General features: G+C 31.4%; 1 protein-coding gene across 15 annotated transcripts in view; it reads left to right on the top strand.

Moving 5' to 3' along the window:
• LOC6038307 (protein lap4) overlaps positions 1–22,091 on the top strand; it is a 139,186-nt gene that overhangs the window by 67,838 nt on the left and 49,257 nt on the right. The window contains exons 1-2 of one of the 15 annotated variants that reach the window (XM_038261415.1): positions 7,435–7,779; positions 11,544–11,899. The exons of the other annotated variants lie outside the window; for them this stretch is intronic. Of the exons in view, the coding sequence (XP_038117343.1) occupies positions 11,572–11,899 (328 nt within the window). The 5' untranslated portion in view covers positions 7,435–7,779; positions 11,544–11,571. Of the gene's footprint in view, positions 1–7,434; positions 7,780–11,543; positions 11,900–22,091 lie in introns of those variants that run through there. 15 annotated transcript variants of the gene reach the window in all.

Raw genomic sequence — 22,091 nt, 5'->3', positions numbered from 1 at the left:
TGTCCAACTTGACGAGTTTGTCTCACGTTTTCTTTTGACGAATCGCTTCCGAGATTTGTAAACAAGTGAGACAGCGTCAGTGACGGGCTAACCATATTCGTTTGATTTGATCATTTGAACAAATCAAACTTGTCTCAACGTTCACATAATTTAGCGGAAATGTCCAAATAGCACATCTTGTCCCACTTTTCTTTGGCAATAACAGAAGGTCAACAATCAATTTTGATGAATTGAGTTTCAACTCGATTTGCCAAACCGTTTGTCTCACAAGCTATCGATTTAAACTCAAAATGTCCAAGTGGACAAGTTTGTCTCACCTTTACAAGTGAGACAACGTTTGTTTACAACGAACGAATCGATTAACATTCCCTCACCGAGGTGTCTCTTTTTTGATGAATTAATTGAAAACAACATTGTAATGACAGTTTCTGTTGGCACTGTCCCAAAAATGTCGCGACAATTGAGACGCGATAGATCGGTTTTGTTTTGTTTTGGATTTTATTTTGAGATTGAGCGCCATTAGTGATGGGAAACCGACAGGGCAGACATCAAGTGGTTGAAATTGAGCCGACTGAAATTCAGGAACTCCAGGTTTGTCGTCCTTTAGGTTTCTGAACTGAAATTTTTGGTAGTTTTTCTTCAGGTAGATTATTGCAAATGGATCTTTTGGGACGGTTATCAAGGGAAAATGGAAAGGCAGCTTGGTTGGCGTCAAGTATAGTCAGAGAAATCCCAGCTTGTTCCTCAGAGAGATTTGGTTGATGTCCCAGTTGGATCACGCGAATATTGTTAAGTGCTATGGAGCTCATACGGCGAAGCCGGGAATGTTTCTGGTGATGGAGTTTGCAACGCAAGGATCGGTAGCGGACAGGATTTACGGAAAGTTTGCTCAGTTTTACTCAAATGATCAAGGACTTTGTTGGGCTTTGCAGTGTGCACGAGTTAAGTTGAGAAGAATTCTCAATTTTGTCAAACTAAAATTAGAAAAATTTCAGGGCCTTGCATATCTTCACAATTTTAAACCGAAACCAATAATTCACAGAGATATAAAAACTGCAAATTTACTGCTGTTCGACAATGAAGTGGTCAAAATTTGTGACTTTGGACTAGCTCAGGACCAGTTTTCATCGCGGTGGAAAAACTGCCGCGTTGGATCGCTGCTCTACATGGCTCCGGAAGTTAGAAATCGTCAAAAATACACAGAAAAATGTGACGTTTACAGCTGGGCACTTGTGCTTTGGGCGATTCTTGCTCGCAAACGACCGCTCAGAAACTATCAGAACGAGAAACCTGGCCTTCCGGAAGAATGGCCCAAAAAGGTTAGGAAGCTGATTGAAAGAAGTTGGGACGCCAAACCGTTCCAGAGACCGTCGATGCAGCAAGTGGTCGAAGATTTGGAGGAAATTGTAGACTAGAACATATCGCTGGATAATTTTTTGGAAATAAATCGAAACGCGTTTCCATTTTGCGACTTTTTTTCAACATTTCAGATATGGAACAATCTCTGGAACGGTATGTCCACGCATTCAACCTACCCTGTGAAGATGGTTGAATGTGGCTCCGTTCGCAGAATCCTCTCAGTGATTTTTGCAACGCACACCAGGGACAGGGCAAATGAATTTTAAGACGGCGGGAAGTGTTGATGCTCCACTTTTTTAAGAGGACAAGGGAAATTTTATGAAATTCGATAAAAAATTAAAATTTAAAAAACCATCCTGACGCGCCAAGGGTTCGACAATCGCACACCGCAAAACTGTTTCTGGAAGTAATTTTCATGAGAGGCCTTGCTTGTTGTCGTCGTCGTCGCTCGACAAAACACCAAGCTGTCACATTAGTCATCGTTTTCTTCTTGCTCTTGCTCTTCCCCCTTTCAAGTTTCTCTCATATTATTCTTACCTTGGAGAATTGTTCGCTTTTTTTCTCTTCATAAAAAAAGCACTGTACTAAGCATGTGTGTGCGGTTCGTTTCTCCGGAATTTACTACACACAATTGCGCATTATCAGCGCTTCACTAAGCGACAACTGGGGCACACATTTCTGTTTGCGTGTTTGTGTGACATTCTCACACAACGAAAGAGTCAGGCGCAAGCAAAGCTTGCGTGACTAACATATTTAGCAGGTATCACCTCTTTATTAAGGGAGGGGAAGCGATTGTTCGGAATAAATGACAATTACTTAAACGGCGATGCTCGGAAAAGGAAGAAGAACAAAAAGAACACACATTTTTGGAGGTTAAGTCGCGTGGCTGACCCGCGTCAATTGAATACAAATTCGATTCGGTTTGTGTCCTAGATAAGGAGAAATGGTCACGTCGTCGATCGGGCATAGTTGGCCTTGATTTGAACGCTATCAAACGCGGCTAACCTAAATTTGAAGGTTTCGTCAAATGTTGGTTCAGTAAATAACAATTTTAAAGGGCATCAAACGACATTTCGAGGCAGGTTGTGTTGAGCTGATAAGAAGCTGGGTAAATATGATTGCAGCTTTTTTTTCGTGGGCAAATTGTGAACGCGTCGAAGTTGTGCTATGATGTCCCACGTGTTTTTTTTAAATTTTAGTCAAATTTTGTCAGTCAAATCATGTAAATTTTGACATTTTTTTCAGTTTCGACAATTCTGACAATTTTGTCAATTTTGAAAATTTTGAAAATTTTGACAGTTTTGACAATTTTTAAATTTTGACAATTTTGTCAATTTTGACCATTTTGCCGTTTTTGACAATTTTGTCAATTTTGCCGTTTTTGAGAATTTTGACAATATTGACAATTTTGACAATTTTGTCAATTTTGACAATTTTGTCAATTTTGAAAATTTTGACAATTTTGACAATTTTGTCAATTTTGACAATTTTGACAATTTTGAAAATTTTGACAATATTGACAATTTTGACAATTTTCGCGTGACAATTTTGGCAATTTATTAAATTTTGTCAATTTTGTCTATTTTGACATTTTTGTCAGCTTTGACAGTTGGTACAATTTCGACAATTCTGACAATTTTCTCCATTTTGACAGATTCTACACTTTTGACATTTTTGACATTATTGACAATTTTGACACTTTTCAAAATTTTGACAATATTGACAATCTTGACAATTTTGGCAATTTTGACAATTTTGACATTGACAATTTTGACAATTTTGACAATTTTGACAATTTTGACAATTTTGACAATTTTGGCAATTTTGACAATTTTGACAATTTTGACAATTTTGACAATTTTGACAATTTTGACAATTTTGACAAGTTGTCAAAACTTTGACAATTTTGACAATTTTGACAATTTTGACAATTTTGACAATTTTGACAATTTTGACAATTTTGACAATTTTGACAATTTTGACAATTTTGACAATTTTGACAATTTTGACAATTTTGACAATTTTGACAATTTAGACATTTTTGACATTTTTGACATTTTTGACATTTTTGACATTTTTGACATTTTTGACATTTTTGACATTTTTGACATTTTTGACATTTTTGACATTTTTGACATTTTTTACATTTTTGACATTTTTGACATTTTTGACATTTTTTGACATTATTGACATTATTGACAATTTTGACATTTTTGACATTTTTTACATTTTTGACATTTTTTGATATTATTGACAATTTTGACACTTTTCAAAATATTGACAATTTTAACAATTTGGTCATTTTTGACATTATTGACAATTTTGAAACTTTCCAAATTTTGACAATTTTGACACTTTTCAAAATTTTGACAATAATGACAATTTTTACATTTTTGACAATATTGATACTTTTCACAAGTTTGCCAATTTTGACAATTTTGATAATTTTGACAATTTTGACAGTTTTGACAATTTTGACAATTTTGACAATTTTGACAATTTTGACAATTTTGACAATTTTGACAATTTTGACAATTTTGACAATTTTGACAATTTTGACAATTTTGACAATTTTGAAAATTTTGAAAATTTTGAAAATTTTGACAGTTTTGACAATTTTTAAATTTTGACAATTTTTAAATTTTGACAATTTTGTCAATTTTGACCATTTTGCCGTTATTGACAATTTTGTCAATTTTGCCGTTTTTGAGAATTTTAGCAATATTGACAATTTTGACAATATTGACAATCTTGACAATTTTGACATTGACAATTTTGACAATTTTGACAATTTTGACAATTTTGGCAATTTTGACAATTTTGACAATTTTGACAATTTTGACAATTTTGACAATTTTGACAATTTTGACAATATTTTGACAATTTTGTCAATGTTGACAATTTTGACATTTTTGACATTTTTGACAATTTTGACAATTTTGACAATTTTGACAATTTTGACAATTTTGACAATTTTGACAATTTTGACAATTTTGACAATTCTGACAATTTTGACAATTTTGACAATTTTGACAATTTTGACAATTTTGACAACTTTGACAATTTTGACAATTTTGACAATTTTGACAATTTTGACAATTTTGACAATATTTTGACAATTTTTGACATTTTTGACATTTTTGACATTTTTGACATTTTTGACATTTTTTACATTTTTGACATTTTTGACATTTTTTGATATTATTGACAATTTTGACACTTTTCAAAATATTGTCAATTTTAACAATTTGGTCATTTTTGACATTATTGACAATTTTGAAACTTTCCAAATTTTGACAATTTTGACACTTTTCAAAATTTTGACAATAATGACAATTTTTACATTTTTGACAATATTGATACTTTTCACAAGTTTGCCAATTTTTACAATTTTGATAATTTTGACAATTTTGACAGTTTTGACAATTTTGACAATTTTGACAATTTTGACAATTTTGACAATTTTGACAATTTTGACAATTTTGACAATTTTGACAATTTTGACAATTTTGACAATTTTGAAAATTTTGAAAATTTTGACAGTTTTGACAATTTTTAAATTTTGACAATTTTGTCAATTTTGACCATTTTGCCGTTATTGACAATTTTGTCAATTTTGCCGTTTTTGAGAATTTTAGCAATATTGACAATTTTGACAATTTTGTCAATTTTGACAATTTTGTCAATTTTGAAAATTTTGACAATTTTGACAATTCTGACAATTTTGAAAATTTTGACAATATTGACAATTTTGACAATTTTGGCAATTTTGTCAATTTTGTCTATTTTGTCTATTTTGACATTTTTGTCAGCTTTGACAGTTGGTTCAATTTCGACAATTCTGACAATTTTCTCCATTTTGACAGATTCTACAATTTTGACATTTTTGACATTATTGACAATTTTGACACTTTTCAAAATTTTGACTATATTGACAATCTTGACAATTTTGGCAATTTTGACAATTTTGACATTGACAATTTTGACAATTTTGACAATTTTGACAATTTTGACAATTTTGGCAATTTTGACAATTTTGACAATTTTGACAATGTTGACAATTTTGACAATTTTGACAATTTTGACAATTTTGACAATTTTGACAATTTTGACAATTTTGACAATTTTAACAATTCTGACAATTTTGACAATTTTGACAATTTTGACAATTTTGACAACTTTGACAATTTTGACAATTTTGACAATTTTGACAATTTTGACAATTTTGACAATTCTGACAATTTTGACAATTTTGACAATTTTGCCATTTTTGACATTTTTGACATTTTTGACATTTTTGACATTTTTGACATTTTTGACATTTTTGACATTTTTGACATTTTTTGACATTATTGACATTTTTGACATTTTTGACATTTTTGACATTTTTGACATTTTTTGACATTATTGACATTTTTGACATTTTTTACATTTTTTACATTTTTTACATTTTTTACATTTTTTACATTTTTGACAATTTTGACATTTTTTGACATTATTGACAATTTTGACACTTTTCAAAATATTGACAATTTTAACAATTTGGTCATTTTTGACATTATTGACAATTTTTAAACTTTTCAAAATTTTGACAATTTTGACACTTTTCAAAATTTTGACAATAATGACAATTTTTACATTTTTGACAATATTGATACTTTTCACAAGTTTGCTAATTTTGACAATTTTGATAATTTTGACAATTTTGACAGTTTTGACAATTTTGACAATTTTGATAATTTTGACAATTTTGACAATTTTGACAATTTTGACAATTTTGACAATTTTGACAATTTTGAAAATTTTGACAATTTTGACAATTTTGACAATTTTGACAATTTTGACAATTTTGACAATTTTGACAATTTTGACAATTTTGACAATTTTGACAATTTTGACAATTTTGACAATTTTGTCAATTTTGTCAATTTGGACAATTTTGATAATTTTGACTTTTTTTTTTATTTTGACAATTTTTCACAATTTGTCAAGAGTGCACGATTGCAACAAACTTGTATACTTTTTTGGCTCTTCTTATCAGTGCTGGCAATTAGAGCGATTATGTTGCTTGGAGATAGGATTCTTTTATTTATTTTGAGTTTACATTCTTCAGCAATTTGCGAAACATGAAACGGTTCGCTTGTGAATTGATAAGGGAGTGAGACACACTTTGAGTTTTGAATTAAATTTGAAATTTCATCTTATTTTTAAATTCATTCATTAGAGCATTCAATGATTTAATTTATTCTAATTTAAAAATCCTCACGTGACTTTCGCCACAACAATTTTGTTGATAAACATCATCCAGACATGCAACGCGCGTTGCGACATTTAATTATCGTTCGCGCACCACTCCCTGTCCAACTTGCGGTTGTGATCCACAATTACACACGGTTCAAAATTTGCTGCTCATCACGTTTATTACCATTCGTCACCCTGCTGCTGTGCGCTGAGCATGGGTTAGTAAGTCAAGTGCACGAATACAACATCTTTTTTTTTGCTGTACTTTTGAATTTGGTAGGGATGCTCAGTTTTGTTGTTAATGAGATATAGTGTAACAAGCAAACATGAACATTTTTTTATATATATATTTTTTTTATTTCAAAATGTCTCATTTTGTGCATTTTTTGTTGCTTGTTTTGTCTTCTAGAAAGATTTTAGAATATTTTTTTAAATATTGCATAGCATAGCATAGCATTACGGGCCTGTAGACAATTTGACTGTTGCAATCGTACAATTCTGAGAACGTAAATTTCCACACTGTACTTCAAGGCTACGCCCTTACAGCACAGTAACTCAATTTGACATCCCTACTCCCCTCCACAACTGTTCCCTTCTGATAAACGTGTGAATTGGCCGCGAAGGTGACAAGTGACTACACCCAGCATGCCCCGGTAGCCTAAGTACGGAGAGGGTCTTGACTGAAGGGTGGACTCGTCGTCGCACAGTTGGGTGCTCGGTACTCACTAGGGATGGTGCTTTTGCTGGAGATCTCCAGAATAGAGGGGGACGACTGTGCTATCGTGTTATCGGGAATTTCTTGCTGACTAGTCGACTCTGTGTTTGTGTTATCAGAGATAACAACAGTTGGTTGTGTGGTGAACAAACAGGGTAGACTTATCAGGAAAAAAAACACCTTGCCCACCCTGGAGACCTGCCGTCGACGGGGCAGGGCCCTCAGTTGGAGGCCAGTTTCGGAAGTGGTTAAAAGTGTTGATTGTGTGTGCGCAGTTCTTTGAAATTTGAATATCACTACAATGAAGCTGTTTGTTTTCCTTTGACGGCGACGACGACGACGAGAGAATGGATAATCGATCTTGAGTACGAGTTGCAGCTTTTTGACGCGACGAACTGTTTTGTTTAGATTGTGCGGTGACCAAAAAAAAGAAGAAGCGCTGAACTGTTTGGGCAATGTTGGAGGTTTGTTTAGTCAGTTGTGCTGACGCAACGGTTCTGTGACAAGTGGCTGACGACGATGAGTCATGTGTGAAGGCTGTGAGCTGGAAGTTGGGTTGTGCAAGCTGAAGAAGGGAGTCATATGCAACAGAAGTTGAGAATTTTGTTAAGCATCAGGTTCACATTTTTACAAATTTTTTCGGTAATATTACCCAAAAAAGAGTTAATGTTCAATCTACCAAATTTTCAACATTCCAAAATTCAACTTTTTTTGGTGTGTAATTTGATTTATGAAAGATCTGTATTTTTTCAAATTTCTTGATTTTAACCCGAGACAATTTAAAATTAATGAATTAATTTTAAAAAAAATTTAGCGTGACAAATTTTTATATTTCCTTTTTCAATTAAAAATGAAATTATTTCACACATTTTTGATACAGTTAACCGTTTCAAGATATAGCTATTTAGAATTTTATTTTAATTAAAAAATCACGGTTTTACATTTTTTTTAAATAGTGTGCATGATTGTCCATTCCACAAAAAAATCGAAGAGTTAAGAAAAATTAAAATAAAAACATTACTAACTCAATAAATTGATGTTTTTAAAGTTTCATGAAATTTTGTACTGTCAATATTTCAGCAGATCCAATTTTCAATGTTGAAAAATGAAACATTTGTGAAATTTAATGATCTCTTCGAACAAAATAGTTTGAATTTTTTCGAATCAGGATTGACCTTTCAAACGAATGCAATATTGAATGTTATGCCCTTTTAAAATGTTGGTCTTGATTCCTAATTATATTTTTTCGAGTTTCCTGACATACAAACACATAGTTTTTCAAATATTTTTTTTTAATTTTCTTTCACAAACCATATTTTTTATGAGAAATTTTATAATCTTTTCGGAAAAAAATATTTTGAAATTTTTTATGTGATATTGTATGATTTTTTCGAATATTTTTTTTTAATTTTAAATGGGTGTAATATTGAATGTTATTCCCTTCAAAAATGTTAGTCTTTATTCCTTAGTATTTTTGTTTCAAATTTCCTGACATACAAACATTTTTTTTTAATATTTGATTTAGATTTTCTTTCTCAAACCATATTTTTAATGAGAAATTTTATGATCTTTTCGAACAAAATATTTTGATTATTTTTTTAACAAGATTAATATTTCATATGTGCTCAGTATTGAATGTTATTCTCTTTTTTTCTCTCTCTCTTTTTGTTAGTCTAGATCGCTAAATTTTTTTTTCGAATTTCCTGACATACAAACACAATTTTTTGTTTTAATATTTTTAGATTTTCATTCTCATACAATATTTTTAAAAAGAAATTCGAATCAAATATTTTTAAATAAGTGACCTTCAAACACATTTTATTTTTATTATTTTTTGATTTACTTCCTCAAACCATATTTTTTAATGTGATATTTTGTGATCTTTTCGAACAAAATATTTGGAAAATTTTTGAATCAAGATTAACTTTCAAAATGAGCGTAATATTGAATATTATTCCATTTTCAAATGGAGTCTAGATGCCTTATTACATTTTTGATTTTTTTCCTTGACATACAAACCCATTTTTTTTTCAAATGTTTTTTAGATTTTCTTTCTCAAAACATATTTTTTTATGTATATACAATTTGATCTTTTCGAATTAAATATTTTTTTTAATTTTAAATGGGTGTAATATTGAATGCTATTCCCTTTTAAAATGTTAGTCTTAATTTCCTAAAATATTTTTTTCGAATTTTCTGACATTCAAACACATTTTGTTTAATTATTTTTATATTTTATTTCTTTAACCATATTTTTATGAAAAATTTTATGATCTTTTCGAACACAATATTTGGAAAATTTTGGAATCAAGATTAAAATTTTAAATTTTCTTAATATTGAATGTAATTCCCTTTAAAATGTGAGTCTAGATTCCTAAATACATTTTTCTTGACATTCACACATTTTTTTTAAAAATATTTTTTAATATTTTCTTCTCAAACCATATTTTTTATGTGAAATTGTATGATCTCTTCGAATATTTTTTTTATTTTAAATTCAATATGAATGTTGTTCCCTTTTAAAATGTTAGTCTTTATTTCTAAAAATATTTTTTTCGTATTTTGTGACATTCATACACATTTTGTTCAATTACTATTAGATTTTCTATCTTTAACCATATTTTTATGAAAAAAATTTTAAGATTTTTTCGAACAAAATATTTCTAAAATTTTAGAGTTAAGATTACCATTCCAAATGGGTGTAATATTGCATGTTTTTCTCTTTTAAAAGGTTAGTTTAGATTGATTAATATATTTTTTTCGAATTTCCTGACATTCAAACACAAATTTTGTGATCTTTTCAAACAAAATATTTTGAAAATTTTAGAATCAATATTAACATTTTAAATGGGCGTAATATTGATTTTTACTCCCTTTTAACATGTTAGTTTAGATTCCTAATTATATTTTTTTTTTCAAACTTCCTGACACACAAATACCATTTTTATTTTTAGATTTCCTTTCCGAAGCCAAATTTATAGACAATTTTTTTTAATCTTTTGAACAATTTTCTGAAATTTCTGCATTCCGTTTTTGTGCATTTTTTAATCTGCTAAAACTTTTTCACTACCTTCCCTGTGACCAAAGAAGCCATTTGGCAGCTGTCCATAAAAATACATGTATGTAAAAATTCAAAAATCTATGCCTTTTGAAAGTTTTTTTTTATCGATTTGGTGTGCTGGGCAAAGTTGAAGATATGGATGAGAACTACACCGAAAAAATTGTGAAATGCTATTTTTAATATAAAAATATATTTCGAGAAAAATGTAATCAAGCATTTTCAAATGAAAGGCTTTATTTTAAAATTTTGAAATATTTTTTATTGAAGAGAGCAGGTGGTTAACATTATTTCGAAATTTCAAAATATCTTGTAATTATCTTGTAAAAAGCAGAAAATTTAATAAAATTTTCATTTTTTACATTGAAAATAGAACCATTAGTTGCCGAGATTTAAGTGATAAAAAACGAAGGCAAATCAAAGGCCTTGTTTATTTTTTTTTTGTTCCAAAAAAGGGCACTTTTCATAAAATTTAAAACTGTTCACGATGTCAAAATTTTACTAAAGTTTGCAAATTTGATTCAACATTAAATAATTAAGCCACATTTTTGTTGGCTTTTTTTTTTTTTGATAATGAGAGTAGCTTATAACATTTTTTTTTGCAATTCCGATAAACGCTTTTCAAATGGAACATCCATTTGTAAAGTAAATTTTCAAATGAGAATAATATTGAAATATGTTACTTTTCGATACTAGTGCTGAAAAGTTCAACTTTTCATCAACTTCCTTTCACCAATTTTAGAAAGGCAAATTTATATTTTTCCAAAAAAAAAACGATAGCTCAATTCTCCAACTTTCCCGGTAACAATCTGTTGCTGATTCCCAGCACCTCCCTCGCTGTGGTTTCACCACAAATTTGGCAACCGAAACCCTCACTTTTTCCCTCCTGCCCAGCTTGACAGCTCCTTTCACTGCCAAAACTCAATCACGAACAAACTTTCCGGTGTACGTACAATGTTGCACTTGATTCGGTTCCACCCTTCCCCTCCTTCGCAAACCACAACCCATGTTCTCGTCGTCAGTCGTCAGTCACACTGGAAGAAGTTTTTCAATCCGTTTCGTTTCGACGACTCAATTTTTGATTGAGAAGCGACTTTCGTAATTAAATTCCCCCTTTTCAAAAAAAAAACTTTATTGTTTCGACGTGTTTGTTCAATTCTCGGCGGTTAGTAATTATTAATTGCCGAAACTCAAAAAAATGTACTCGGTGAAATTCAAAGTGAACGACGAGCACCACCGTCGAAGGGGGCTGTTTGGCAACACTGCCAGCAATGGCGGCAGCAGTAACGGTTCGAGACGACCGTCTACCGGATCGCTGGGACGGAACTTGCGGTCACCGACGCCGTCGGTCATGTCCACCGGCTCGAGCAAGAGCCTGAACAGCATTTTGACCAACGGAAAGGGGAAAAAGAAGACGTCCAAGGATGATAAGCGGAGGATTCGGATTGTTACCAGCGTGAGACCGTCGGAAAATGGCGGAAATGGGCAGAATTTCAGCCCTTTTGGGCAGAGGAAGCAATATCGGGGTGAGTTTAGGTGATATTTTGAATTTTAAAAGATTTGGCTGTACAAGTTTGGTTTGTTTTGACAGATGTCACTTTGACAGCAGGGTTGCCAGTTTTTCAATTTTTGATTTAAAGAAAAAAAATATTTGAATTCCAGTTTTTTTTTTCATTTTTCAGGTCTAAGACTGTTCTTTGTTTTGACAGACATCAATTTGACAGCAGTGCAGCCAGTTTTACAAATTTATTATTAATCCCACATTTAGAGTTTTAAATTTATAAATTTATTTCTACAGGGGAAAACAATCTACATAATTGAACAATTTTGACTCAAATCAATTTTAAAAGCAATGTTGCCAGTTTATCAGAAATCAAAAAAAATGCTCAAAAATAAATCAATTTCAGCTCTCACTGCACAATGAAAACAAAAATTTTCCGCTAGCAAGCTCCTCTCTCTCTGGAGGGGGGAGCTTGAACAAACAACCGACAACGCACCCATTTGCGTTCCAATTTGCCAGACACTCGACCCCGAAAAAAAATATGGAAGAACGTACGCTGATTTTGTGTACACCTCTAACCCGTCACCTTGCCCTGTCCCGCGCCAAGTTACCCCAACCTGGAGGTTTATTACGTGCGTTGTCAGTGCAGTGCGAGTACTGTTTTTTCTTTCGTTTTTCTATATTTAAAAAATATGTGGTGGAGTAAGCGCGTGAATCCGATTGGAAGAGGGGGAACCCTTAAGTGTCCCGGGAATGTTGGAAAAAAGCATTTGGGTTCCCTTTTGACAGCAGTGTTTCCAGTTTTCCCGAAATATTCACATCAAATTTCAAAGTGATTTTTCAAATGAGCATTACCATAGGAAAAAATGGTCTTGAAAAAAGTGCAAAAAGTATAAACTTGATTTTGAAGATTTTTTGGCACCAGTGCTGCCACTTTCTCTGAAAATGTGTTAAAATTTGTGAAGTTCACTTTAAAATTATAATAAAAAGCAAAAAAAAAACAAATTTACAAATTTAGAAATGTATGAGAAAAGAGCATGCATCCCATTTACCTACAAAAAAATTGACAGCATATTTAATATTTTAGCAGGTAGTGTTGCCAGTTTCTCTGACATTTTTAAAATTATGAAGTACACAGTATTAGTATTAATCAGAAGGGAAACGGAAATGCAATCCTAAAAATTGGCTTTTGATTTTTTTTTCTACTGCACTGGGACATTTATGCTAACAGGGACAGTGCAGTGCTGCCAGGTTTCCCTGAAAATTTGTTTCAGTTGATGGAGTGCACTTTAAAGATATAATTCAGATGGGAAACGAGCATGCAATCCTAAAATGTTCAAAATTTAAGTTGAAAAAAATAAAGTTAAAACCAAAGATTGTAACTGTTATGACAGCAGTGCTGCCAGTTTCCCTGAGATATTTTCATTTCGTATAACAAAACAAAACTTCAAATTTACAAATCGCAAGAAAAGAGTATTAATTCACAAAAAAAAAATCGTCAGCATATATGTAACCCTAACCTGACCAGAGAATGCAATAAAGTAAAAACCAGAGATTTAAACTTAATGTCCAGCAGTGCTGGCAGTTTTTCGGATTATTTTTATTTAAATTCCAATAAAAAATATAATTATAAAAATACAAATCGTAGGTAATTAAACAATTTATAATAAAAGAGCATGTGACCAAGACAATCACAAAAAATGACAACATTTCAAATTAGTGGACAGCAGTGCTGGCAGTTTTCCTGAAACATTTAGTTTAAATAATGAAGAACATTCCCCGAATATTAGTTTTCTTTAAAAAACGAAGGATAAGTTTTTAAAAGCACGCAATGAAAACTAAAAAAATGTGGTCAAATAATGCCTTTTTAAAAAAAACTTTTTAAAAAATTACTAAAAGTAATTTTAAAATGGTTTTTTTGGTTCAAGCTGAAAAAAATCACCTTTCTGGGTTACTGCAGGTTCAAAAAGAACATATAGTTTCCCATAAAATTATATGTCTCTCATTTTTCGATAGTTGAGTAAAAAACATTTTTTTTAGCTTTTTTAAATGATTTTTTTTTTATTTTGATTATGCCATCAATTGGGCGTCCAATTTCACACAATTGTTTTTCAATCTTTTCACGGTTTCAAGCTAAAAATCATTAAAAAAAGTGTCTTAGTTAAATTCCAGAAAAATGAAAGGGGCGTTCCGCCCCATTCTCACGAGATATCGAACTACCCCTTAGAGGAAAGTTTGTCGGAAATCGAAGTTGATTTTTTATAATATTTATGGCAGCAGTGCTGCCAGCGCAAATAATTGTTTTTCAGTTTTCTTCATGCTTTTGCTGTAACATCATTGGAATTCCAAATAACACTAAATCCAGGAAAGGCACAAGCCAAAATTTCATATTTTTTTTCAAATAAGGCAGTGTTGCCAGCTTTCATGAAATATTTGATTCTAATTTGAAAACATGCCTTCCATCTACAAAAATCAAACGAGGCTTCAATAGCATTAAAAGATACAAGTGCCCTGGACAATGAAAAAAAAAAGTTTATTTTTTCAAAAACAGTGCTGCTAGTTTTTTCTGTTTTTTTTAATTATCGTGTTGAATACATCTTTAAGTAAAAAAAAGGTCTTTGAATAAAGGAGGAAACTCGATACTCTAAGGAACGCACTAATAATTGACACTTGAAAAAACGGATTGAAAAAAAAAACATTTTTGACCACAGTGCAGCCAGTTTACCCGTGTTAGTGGGTTCTTATTTTCAATCGCATCTTCAAGAATCTATTAAGAAAAAAAAAAACATGAAACCGATAAGTCCAATAAACTCTAAAAAAATATCAATTCACATAAGTAAAATATGTTTGTTAGCAGTGCTGCCAGTTTTATCTGAAATGATTATTTCTAATTATAAAGCATGCCTTAATTGTTTTGGGGAAAAAACATGAAAATACTCTTTTTAGAGCAGTGCTGCCAGAGTTTCTCCTAATGTTTATCTTTAACTTCTTTAATTTTAAAGCCTTCTGCAATTTACTGTTATTTCATATAGAAAAAGGTGATTTTACATTGCAGTGTTGCCAGTTTTACAACTTTGTTCAAACTGAAAAACTTTGAAGAAAAAGGTTAAATTTTGATGATATATGCTTCAAACTCCCAACCAGTGTTGCCAAAACATTTAACAAAATTATTAATTTTTTTGACATTTAAGTGCTCCCTCCTCAAAAAAAACAAGTCAACTGTTTTGACTAAATCGACTCGCACGGCACGACTGACTGGTGTAGCATTCCACCAGCATTCGTCAGCGTCGTGTGAAGTTTCGTGGCGGGCAGGAATCAATTTCGCATGTTTTTATTTCATTTTTTTATTTGATAAGAAATCACCACCACTTATTCCAAGACATTCACACACACACTTACTTGTTCCTCAGAAAATGTCTCACCAATCGGCGATGATGATGGCATCGATAACGAGGGTGAACCTTGATTCGATTTCGGTTCGTTTTGTTATTAGGAAGAGACTCTTGGGTTCTCTCTTTATTAGCGCGGCAGGAAATATGAAACGGCGAAATGTCGTCATCGGCGGCGGCGGCGTCGAGCAGATTAATTCCACTTCATTATTGGGTGTTTATGTTCGACGATTTGCTATGGCTAGTCAAGATTTAATCAGATGATTGAATTTCATTAGGACTTTGGTGGGAGAATTTGAATCTGGGAAGCTGGCAACACTGTATTTTTGAATTTTTTGTGTAAATTTTGATAGCAGATTTAAAAAAAATAAAAATACAATTTAAAATCATCGAATGCAGTGTTGCTAGTTTAACTTTTTGTCCAGAGCAGTGTTGCCAAATATTCTATTTTTTTTTTCATTTTCCGCGAAATAACAACAAAACCAACAATCTAGACAGTGACATCACCCCCTTTACGGGACCACTTGGCTTCCATCTGGAGAAGCACTTCTGGCAGCCAGTGGCCATTGGTCATCATTGGCAATGGCCAGTGCCCATAAACAAAAGGCCGCCGGAAAGTCCGCGTTTTGTGGTGTGTGTGAGTGTGGTGGACCTCAATCATAAAATCCCAGCACACTCCTCCCACATTGTTTCTCAGGCATGAATTGCCCGGAGAGAGGTTGGCAAATCTGTGCCCGAGTAATCGTTTGTATTTTAAAATCAATAAACTGGTGAAATGTACCGTGAAGAGGATGAGGGGTGAGTGATGAGTAGCTTGGAGGGTGTAAATTAAAAAAAATACCGGAAATACTCAAATTCAAATCATTTTTTTTATTTGTGTAAATATTTAACAAAACGGCGGATTATAATCATATCCAGATTTTTTCACAACGTTTAATTTTTTGACCTGAGGTACATAATTCTATCGAAATATAGTTTTTTTTTAATTTGTTTTTTTAAAGAGTGCAAAATTTACTTAAAGTTTCCTCTGAAAACCGTATTTTATGCTTTATAATATTTACAAAACGGCAGTCACACGAATTGAATGCTTTATGATCTTTTCATTTTTTGACATGAAATGTGTAATTCTAGCGAAATTCCGGTTTTATTAATTTTCCAATCATCACAGTTTTTGACCTGAAATACCCTAATTCCAGCAAAATACGTTTTGGAAATAGATTTTTTGTTGGAGTGTGATTTAAATTTGAAAAAATGTTGAAATTTACAACATTCCAAATTTATCGATTTTTTTCCAAAATCACAGTTAAACAAAAACCTAAAATTTAAAAAATAGGCCTTTTTGTAAACACTCGTAATTGTAAAATTTGCAAGATGAGAGTCAAATGAAGTCGTTAATGTTAAAATTTTACAACATTACATATTTTGACCTGAAATATGTAGTAACATAATATTTTTTTAACTAAAATCTCTTTTGTTTTTTTTAATACTCATGTTTTGAAAAGTGCAAAATTTACTACTTTAAGTCTTATATATAGTTTTTTTTAATATTATGATTTATAATATTTACAAAACGGCGGTCACACGAATTGAATGCTTGATGATCTTTCCATTTGTTGACATGAAATGTGTGATTTCAGCGAAATTCGGGTTTTATTAACTTTCCAAATATTACAGTTTTTGACCTGAAATACCCTAATTCCAGCAAAATACGTTTTGGAAATAGATTTTTTGTTAGAATGTGATTTTAAATTTGAAAAAATGTTGAAATTTCAAATTCTAAAATTATCGAATTTTTCCAAAATCACAGTTACTCAAGAACCTAAAATTTAAAAAATAGGCCTTTTTGTAAACACTCGTAATTGTAAAATTTGCAAGATGAGTGTCAAATGAAGTCGTTAATGTTAAGATTTTACAACATTACATATTTTGACCTGAAATATGTAGTAACATAATAATATTTGTTTAACTAAAATCTCTTTTGTTTTTTTTTTTTAGTTTTTTTAATACTCATGTTTTGAAAAGTGTGCAAAATTTACTAACTAAAGTTTTATAAAAAAAATATATTTTTTATATTATGATTTATAATATTTACAAAACGGCAGTAACACGAATTGAATGCTTGATGATCTTTCCATTCGTTGACATGAAATGTATGATTTCAGCGAAATTCGGGTTTTATTAACTTTCCAAATATTACAGTTTTTGACCTGAAATACCCTAATTACAGCAAAATACGTTTTGGAAATAGTTTTTTTGTTAGAATGTGACTTTAAATTTGAAAAAAATGTTGAAATTAACAACATTCTAAATTTATTGATTTTTTTCCAAAATCACAATTAAACAAAAACCGGAAATTAAAAAATAGGCCTTTTTCAAAACTTGAGTAGATTTTTTTTAATGCAAACCTCAAGCCATCTTTTGTTAAAAATGCAAAAGCGGTTAAAATTTTCATCATTAGCTTAATTTTCTCATTGTTCCCTCGAAAATTGGGTTTCACTTGTTCGTGCGGTGCCTGCAAGCATTCATATATGCTTTTGTATGTGTGCCCCGTATGTTTAAAACTCGATAAATTCGAGCTTTCCCCGAGAGCTCCGTGTAGCTGATCCATCCCCAGATTTCCCACCGACACCACCCTCACGGCTTCCAGAGTTTTGCACGTATGGACAAAGTTCAGCGGAGCGTGTGCGAATTACCAACCTTGTCGTCATCCGGGAACACTCCGTGCTAACCCTTGGTTGGCGTTATTTGAAATGTTTGGAAAACTTGACAATTTTGACAGCAGTGCTGCCAGTTTTGCTTTTTTTTGTGGCTTTTTAAGGTCTTTAAATAAATATTAGGTTGAAAACATTTTTAACTGGAAAATAAGAGACCAACAAAAAAACTAAAAACTGAATTTCTGGCAGCACTTCTTTTGTCAGTGCTGCCAGCTTATTGTAAAAAAACTTTTTTTAATTAAATTAATTTTTGCTTAATTTTATTCTATGCTCAAATTACTTTGACTTCTGATTTTGACAGCAGTGTTGCCAGAAATTCAAATCTCAAAATTTACTAATTTTTTTTTATTCGAATATCAAGGGTTACCTCTCAATTTTAAACCTAAAGCTCGAGAACACCTCATCCGATTTAATTTATGAGTGAGCAGCATCAACAAACCGTTTTTTGCCGACTTTTCAGTAAATAGAGTAAATCACCTCCTCGCTGGCAGCACTGCATTGCAAGGTGCACACAACCGTTTTTCGAAGCACAAAAAAAAGGAGTGTTGGAGTACTTTATTGGATTTTTGCATGCCACAGGTTGTTGGTGCCTACTTTCGGGCGTTGGTGAAGGGAAAGTTGGCACTTGTTACACACGGAGAGAAAAAAACGACTTTGGGAGCGCACTCTCGTTGAATTGGGGCCTCAAATTTCAGAGGTTCTTCCCCGGGATAAGCAAACGATAAATCACGCCCCGGAGAAATGTTGTTTAGGTTATTGGAGCTGCTGGTAGGGATGTCTATCACTGCACACGTGTGTTTGTACTACTTTTTTGCTAGCACTGCAAGGAGAATAAATTGGATGACCTACGGAAAGATTGCCAGACAAGTGATTGACTGCAGCAATTTGGGGCTTGCCAGAGTGAGGGCGAAATTTGTGAGGTTGAAGTGTAATGTGGAAGATTGAATTTCATTTGTGGTTGGATAGAGGAAAACGGCAGTAATGGGAACACTGCTGTCAAAAGAGTCGAAATGTTGTTGTCTTCATGATGATATTTTTCGGATACTAGAAATAAAAAAATAAATTTCAAATTTGTAAATTGTAATTTGTTGTTTTATTGGTTACGATAGCCTGTTAGTAAAAACCAGGTCAAATGGATATTTGATTCTCTAATACCGAAATTGCATAAAAAAAATTGCGCAAATAAATATTTCATCAAAGTTTTCATGATTTTATTTTATTTATCTATATTTTACCTGTAAAATATGGTCGGATCACATAAAAAAAATGCTAACTTTCAAAACGTCACACAAATTTTCAAATTGCAAATCGAAAACTCTTAGCTCTCATGGTTTAATATTTTAAAGCTTTTCAATAGTTTGAATTGCAGTGCCGTCAGAAACACCTGCACTCGAAATAAAAGAATGACAAATTGTACTATTCTTAAAAAAAAAAATGATTCTATTATAATAGCACCAGTGCTGCCAAAACTTTTTTTTAATATTTAAATCGTTCAAAATGCCAATGAATAATTACTTTTTCCAGCTAATTATTTTGACAGCAGTGTTGCCAGAAAATTAAAACTTTAAAATTATGTTTCCAAAAACGATCAATTTTAAAAAAATCAGATCTAGAGCACGGACCGAAAAGTTTCTTTAAAATGTTTGTTTAACTTAATTTTAAGAAATTTTTCAGAATTTTTTAGTCAGAAATAATTGCGAAAATTGGCTATTGCTAATTGGGTTTTTTTTTAAATATATAACGATTTTTATAATAATTTCAACATTTCAAAAAGAATCAAGAATGAATCACGAATGTCAGATCACGTAATAAACACATTTTTTAAAACCTGTAAAAAAACTTTTTTTAATATAATTGTGCCTGAAAATGACTGTTTTTAAACTTTTTTTTAATCATTAGACGAAGTTGACTTTATAGCTGTCGGCCACCATTGCTAGTACCAACCACTAGTGTCTTTCTTTTTATCTACAAGGACTTCGCCGCCCTGGGCTCCTAAGTGTATGAAAGTATGGCACGGAGCGACGGCGCCGAATACCCATATTTACACAAAGAATTTTAGAGCGCCCGCCGCGGGATTCGAACCAGCGACCTCTGAATTGTGAGTCCAGTGCGCAGTCCGATTGATCCACAGCGGGACGTGTGATCAATCGGAGTGTTTATTTTAATATTCAGTTTTTTAAATTTGTTAATTTTTTTAGTGGATGAAAAGAACACTAAACATTTACTGAATTTAACCTATTGAGAGTTATTTTTTCACAAAATATTGTATTAGAGACCATTCATAAACCACGTGGACACCACTGGGGGGGGGAGGTTTGCGATTGTCCACACTACATACAAAAAAGATTTGTTTTGTATGGAAATTGTCCGCGAGAGGGGAGGGGTCTGAGAATTAAAAAAAGTGTCCACGTGGTTTATGGATGGTCCCTTACTAAAATAATTAAATTTTCATAATTATCAATATGGATATTAAACAACACAACATTTTTTAAAGCATATTTACTGTTGTAAAGTATTTGGAATAAAATACCAAAACTTCTCAAAACAACGTATTTTATAAAAAAATACCATAATTTTCATAATTTTTTATATAGGTATCAAACATTCCGGAATTTTGAATACATTTTCATCTTTTTCAAATTTTTGGAATCAAATAGTCAAATAGTTCTCAAAACATCATGTTTTTTTTTTTAAATATTATGTTCTAATTTAGCAAATGATACGAAATTTTGTATGCAAGTTCACATTGAATATCAGATTTATTTTAGATAATTATGAAAACATATTTTTTATGAAATACGGTATTTTGTGAAATTTAGAGTTTTCATCTCAAAAAATGTAATAAAGTGAAAAATTCGCTTTACAATTTATGAAAATTATATATTTTCTTAAAATACGGTATTTTGTAAAATTTTTGTATTTTACAAACACAAATTTATGATAAAGTGAAAACGATAACGTTAAAAAAATTTTAGCAATAAGGCTGGTACAAATTTTATTTAAAGTTTTTGTCCCCCTTCAATGCTGGCCCGAAAAATCAGGGGGCAAAAAACTTCAATATTTTTATGAAAATTTAAGTGCAATTAGTTAAAATCAATTTAAAATGAATTCCCCTGCGTTTAGAATCATTTTTAGCATGTTTGGGTTGATTTAAAAATCTTTTGATTTTTTGAAAATTTTCGATGTCTACTATCGCTAAAGTTTTTTTTTCGCTAAAATTTTACATTTCTTGAAAACTTTTATTGCAAAACAACTGAACTAGTTTAAAATACATTTTAAAACACCTTTTCCATGCAAATTTTGAAACTGTGGCATGTTATTTTAATATTTATATTTTTTTATTTTATTGCCCCTCCTCGACTCCGGCCAGAGCCGAAGGACAAAAACTTTTAAAAATATTTGCATCGGCCTAACTATTATCAGAAAATAAGGTTATCGATCGTGAACCTTGGTTTGCACTATGATAAATTATCTGAAAAATAAGAAAATTTTCTGGAAATTTAATTTATGAATGTTCCAGCGATTGAAACATTTTTTTTTTTTTGCATTTAATATTAAATTGCTCGAAATAATCAAATAGTAAAAATACTGTTTTAAGCTTGTGTAAACTTCCATGTGCATTCACTCAAAATTTTAACATAAAAGAGATTTGTTTAATTTGTATAAGTCATAACCAAGCATGACCACCTCTAAACAAAATCGGCATGGGGAGCATTATTTTATTACGTAACGCCAAAAATGAATTTTTGAACCCCTCCTTCCCTGCCCCCTAGTAACGAAATGTCCATAAAAAGTTAAAACCAAATTGTTTGAGACGAAAGACGGACCTCGACCCCCTCTCCTTACCAACTGCGTTACGTAATAAAAGACCGTTCCAATGAAATAAATAAACTTCAAGAAAAAATCGGTTTCTGAGTGTCGACAAAAATTTTAGAAATTATCACATCAATTTTTAACATTAAAAGGTGAAAAGACTTTTAGATTTTTTGAGGGAAAATATTCTAACAAATTTAAAATCAACGCAAAATAAGTGTTTTAAGCTCTTCAAACTTGTATGAGATTTGCCGAAGACACCAATTCGATCAGAGAAGACGTTAAAAAATATTTTCGAATG

Source organism: Culex quinquefasciatus, chromosome 1, assembly GCF_015732765.1.
Source record: "Culex quinquefasciatus strain JHB chromosome 1, VPISU_Cqui_1.0_pri_paternal, whole genome shotgun sequence".
NCBI lineage: Eukaryota > Metazoa > Arthropoda > Insecta > Diptera > Culicidae > Culex > Culex quinquefasciatus.
The sequence above is the reverse complement of the archived record's forward strand: the minus strand, read 5'-3'. Positions and strand labels throughout refer to the sequence as shown.